At 46.2% G+C, this 5,231-nt stretch overlaps 1 protein-coding gene across 1 annotated transcript; it reads right to left on the bottom strand.

Annotated features, from left to right (window-relative positions):
- Positions 1-321: 321 nt before the first annotated feature.
- LOC125520099 (polyamine-modulated factor 1-binding protein) lies at positions 322-4,734 on the bottom strand. The gene is made up of 3 exons (XM_048684923.2): positions 4,569-4,734; positions 3,554-4,414; positions 322-843 (listed from the first exon to the last, which is right to left on the bottom strand). The coding sequence occupies exons 2-3, from the start codon at positions 4,405-4,407 to the stop codon at positions 672-674; spliced, it is 1,026 nt and encodes a 341-aa protein (XP_048540880.2). The 5' UTR covers positions 4,408-4,414; positions 4,569-4,734; the 3' UTR covers positions 322-671.
- Positions 4,735-5,231: the final 497 nt, after the last annotated feature.

Raw genomic sequence — 5,231 nt, 5'->3', positions numbered from 1 at the left:
ACAACACTGCCATTGAGCAAGCGACTCTGACTTCACCGTAAATGACCACCGACAAAACTCAAAGGCCGCGAAATGCCGCATGAAGATCCAAGCCAAGCAATCAACCACCCACATTGACGACATTGCAGCTCCGATTCTAAGGGCGAGTTAAGAAGCATGCAAGGAGACCATCTGCTTAACTATGATCCAAGTAGTGGACCCACAGCTATGCAAAGCAGGGCTTAAAGAGAGTTGATGCGAATATAACCAGTCTATCTATAAGGAAAATATTTCAGCTATTTTTTCACGGGAACATTTCAGTTATTTTTAACAGCACCACAGTTAAAACAGCGGCTGAACTATATGGTTCAGGCATAAGGATGAATGGAACTGCAGTTATACATCTCTATGATTCACGAAAACCAGGCAAATGCGCCCAGCCTTTACACACACAATCAAGATACAACAAATGTCTGTCATGGCTGCAATTTCGACACACCACATCTAAGGTAACAACAATTCACGATTGGGTTTGCACCACGAATCACGGACCCAGGAACATGGCATCATCGTCGGTTATTCGGGACCCCCAGGGATATAACTTCTTTTTCTTTTCACTGCCGCGGCAATGTAACTGTAAGTGACATCAGTTGGACAAGAGCAGGTTTCTTATCTGGTGTATCTGTCTTCCGCTAGTTTGGACGGTTCAGAGCCATGAACTTGCACTGCTCACTCATCGCCTGGAGCTGTGCATCCTTCTTGTCGACCATGGCACGTAGCCTCACATTTTCCTCCATCACCTTCTGGACTTCGGCTTCTTTCTGTGCTTTCTCGGTCTCGAGCTGGTTGGTCCTTGCGACTAGCCTGTTCACAAGCATACGAGGCTCAGTACAGTATTGGTTATAGATAACCGACTCAATGCTTACTTAACAGTACATGCTAGAGTGGCCTGATTTTTAAGCCTACATTACTTGCTGTACAAGGAAAGGAACTGTCAGCAATGCGAGTGCATTATCTCTGTTATATCTACAAATTTGATCATTCCTACGCACCAGTCAGGGACTTATTTTCTGTGGAAGGGAGGCGGGGAAGGATAAGATCCTTTTTTTTAGAACAGATTTTTCCTTTTCTGAAGCAAAGGGGGCAGGAGAACTGCCTATTCAGTAAACAGAGAGTGGTTAATATTTACAGAGCGGACCTGTATTGAAGGGAACGAAGCCTAGAACCTAACAAGCAAAAGCAACTACTCGCCCTCAATTGCACTGCTTGTCTGCATAGCAAAAGATCTAAGGTTGGTCTCTTGTCAAGCTAAATGACCAACCTGTTCACCAGGAGACCTCAGTGTAAAATTCCATGACTAGGATATGCTGACTAGTATCAACCAGAGAGCAGAAGAAGAAAGTAGGAAGAAGGCAATGGACAATGCATACGATTTAGCCAATGTCATGCAAGCGGTAGAAAGATCAATGATCCAAAATGTCAATTCTTAATCGAAACATCTAGAAGGTCAGAAAAGAGCAAGAACTGCAATTTTGGACCAAATGCGGACCGGCAGAAAACCAGATTTTCAGGCTTACCCAAGTCTATCTGCATCTTCTTGACCACTAAATATCAATAAACATTTGGGACACGATTGAGGCACAGAACTGCTGCATTCAGGAGAGCAGTATATGGAACCAACTTAACAAATTAGATGGCAACTCTCTATCAGATGTCAAGGTGTGATAGAAGAGTAGTAACTGTGTCAACCAATGGTTGCATGATGTATAGTTAACATAATTGTAAGAAGATATCAGCAGACTTCTCAGTCTCACCAAATCCCCTCATATACGATGAAGTGGGTGATCAAACTGATGACAATATGTGATACACAGAGAAGTCTAGGCATAGCATTTTAAGTGCTAATTTATAACAAAACAGATATGTTGTGTGGCCTGAGGTTCAAAGAAAAGGTAGGACCCATTTAGTTGCAAAGATGGAATTGCTAATGCCTTGTTTTAATAAAAATGGGGCAGAGGGGAACCCCTTTTGATAAAAAAAATGGAATTGCTAACAGAAGATCAAACATATAGTACTAAAACAGCATTAGCATACCTGCACAAAGACTAATTTTGTTTTGCATCTCGAAGATACACGTCTTTTTGGCTTATAAACTAGTTCAATGCATAGCTGATTGAATATATTGTTAAGATATGCCAATGAGTCCATAATGCTGACCATGTTACAAGTTCAATGCATAGCTGATTGAATATTTTGTTAAGATGTGCCAATGAGTTTATAATGCTGACCATGTTACAAACTAGTTCAATGCATAGCTGATTGAATATATTGTTAAGATGGTAATCATGGTAACTACAAGTCTACCATGGCTTCACATTCAATAATGCATAAAACAGGGCCGGAGCCAGCGCCCGGGCTCGCTGGCCACAGGACAGCGTACATACGTGATAAACAATGGGGCAAATTCTACTGCGTGACATGGTTTACACGGGCAGCAGTCAATGTACATATGTGATAAACAATGGGCTCCTACCAAGAATCGACTAATATTTGACTAATTGGTTAATTAACTAGGCCTACCAAGCGCAGTCCCCTGACCAAGCGTAATGTTGCAGTCATGAGCTGCTAACTTCCCTTCTTCCAAAACAACTACTCGACAGGAACACGAGCAGTCACAGCCCTGTTCGCCATGACGGCACTTGCATGCTCTGTGATTTTCTACAGCACACTAGTGGTATGTTCTATCTGACTATCTCTATTCATGCAAGCTCTCTAATTTGAATATGTTCACAAATCACAGCACTTAATTTATGTGAATTAGAATCCATTTTTTTAATCTTGTAGTGTCTTCTAGGATGTTTGGATAGCTATACTTTTACTGGCAACATGGCAAGTTTGGTTCTATGGATGCGCGGTTCTATGACTTATGTTGTCAAGTCTCAACTTTATTTTGGTCTACAAAACTGGATATTGATATATCATATATTAGTTCACTTTAAAACTAAAATTGCATGACTACTATGTTTGGGGCTATGTTATATGTTGTGTATCCGAACACTCGATTTTAATTTCCAGATTAGACACTTAGGCTCAAGCTTGCCCAGGCTTCACAAAAGTTCTGGCTCCGCCACTGGCAACAAAGTAAAATTATGCAACGGTAAATGCCTATCAAAGAAATCATTGCATGCTCCATTGGAAGGAGGGAGATGAAAGTAATGGGAGGTGCTGGGTTCGAGTCCAACCACCACACTTTTGTTTAAAGATCTTATGGGTTTCAACCCTAGCCTACCCCAACTTGTTTGGGACTGAAAGGGTTTGTTGTTGTTGGTGGTGGTGGTGGTAGAAGCATATCAAAACACGGTCATGCCAGAATTTATGAAATAATTGGTTCATGCTGCTGCTTTGTTCAAAATCAGGAGGTTGAAATTAACTATTTCTACTCTTCCTTCCTCCGCCATTTTTTTTTTAAGTTTTCTGTACCAAGCTATACAAGTTTTGCCAGGGAAATTAACACATGGTTATACATTTAGACAGAATATAATTACTAGAAACAACACGAGACTTGCGGAAGTACCTGTCAAAAAGCTTTTCCATTGTCTCGAATTGCTTCTCCGATGAAAGAAGAGTTTCTCTGACACTAACAAGTGTGCTGACATAAGTTCTGAGCGACTCAAAGTCGTTCTTCACACGACTAAGCTCCTGCTCATTTTCAGCGGCGCGCTGCCTCTGCCGTGTAGTCTCCAGCACCATATCTTCAACCCGCTGCCTCATCTCGTTCAGCATACCATTCGTACCCACCGCAAACTTCTCCATCTCCTCGACTTTGACCGACATGGACTCGACCTGAATGGTCTTCCTCCTGATCTCTTCCAACCCAATCCTCACCTTTTCTTTCTCATTCGCAGTTTCGGACTCAGCCACAATCACTCTCTTGACAAGAGACTCCATGACATCGGTCACCACGCGGATGGACTTGAGAATATCATCGACATCTCCATCCCCCTCAACGGCATCGCCATTTTTCTGAACGCCGCTACCCTCTGCCGCCGTCCTGTCATCCGAACCTCCCCCACAGGAAGCGGAGTCAGTGGCCTTGGACCAATCGGCCAGGGGCACCCCATGCCTGTCGACGAACCCCACGCCGTCCTGGTTCCTGATCCCGCAGGACGTGTGCGCGAGGTGCGGTATCGCCATGATCCTGGCCTTGGATTTGAGGTAGGCCAGCAGGGTGGCGATGGTCTTGACCCTGCGGCACAGGTGCTCGAGCTCCCGGCCGGAATCGTCCTCGGAGCGCCGCATCCCGACCTTGACCTCCACGAGCCGGTCGCGCAGCGCCTCGACCTGGGACTGCTGCTGCCTCAGCTCCTCCCTCCATTCGCACTCCCCGACCGGCGGCAGGCCGCTCTGGCTAGGGCCGTCCTCCTCCATGGGACCTCTGAAATTCGGGGGAGCAGATTGCGCTCGTCACTCGGGGAAAACATTCTGATTTCGGGCGCAGATGGATCTGCCGCCGAATTTGACCGCGCGAAATAGCAATCGCGCGGATTCGCGCGGGGCGTAGCTGGGGGGATCGGGAGTGGGGGGCGTACCTTGCGAACGCCGGCGAGGAGGAGGAGGAGCGGGCCGGCGGCGAACCGGATGGCCTCCGTCGGGGTGGAGGGGACGGGTTTGCTTTCTCTTCTCTACTTCCCTCGCCTTTCCCCTTTTCCTTCCCTTCCCGGACCAATCGATTGATTGGTTTTGGTTTTCGCTTTGAGCGAAATTTCCATTTTTATTTTGATTAGAGAAATCCTGCTGCTCCTGATTCATGATACTTGTGGGCCATGTCTACGGGCCCGGTTGGTGCACCACCGTGTGACTTTAAGTGATGGATTAATTGTGGGCCTAATCACCAGACATTCGTACTTGCATGACCATCACTCGGGCATATACCTGGCCAAACCTCGGGCCGGGCCGGGCATCGGGCCGGGCCTAGCCAAGCCCGAGATAAAAAACCTAGACCCGGGCCTGGCCCAGGCCGGTGTTCTAACTTCATTCATATTTGATTCCGCAACTGAGACCTTTTCCACATCTGTGCCAGGAGGGCAAGCGGTCAAAGCAGAAAGGGTTCTCACTTCTTCGTCTGGAAGGACACCGAATGGACCAAATCCTATCGATCTTTCCTTACGACTCGACTTAAAAAAAGGCCGTAGAATTGGATGATCGGGCCGAGGGCTGCCCCCTCTTCCCCTCGCTCTCCTTTCCTCACTAGT

This window comes from Triticum urartu, chromosome 7A (assembly GCF_056163025.1).
Source record: "Triticum urartu cultivar PI428250 chromosome 7A, HENAU_Tu73, whole genome shotgun sequence".
NCBI lineage: Eukaryota > Viridiplantae > Streptophyta > Magnoliopsida > Poales > Poaceae > Triticum > Triticum urartu.
The sequence above is the reverse complement of the archived record's forward strand: the minus strand, read 5'-3'. Positions and strand labels throughout refer to the sequence as shown.

Bases quoted from the DNA above. Each gene is read 5' to 3' on its own strand.
- LOC125520099 (XM_048684923.2), bottom strand. From the start codon at position 4,407: ATGGAGGAGGACGGCCCTAGCCAGAGCGGCCTGCCGCCGGTCGGGGAG. The intron at 844-3,553 runs GTACTTCCGCAA...GCTTGTGAACAG, and splicing joins ATGGAAAAGCTTTTTGACAG to GCTAGTCGCAAGGACCAACC.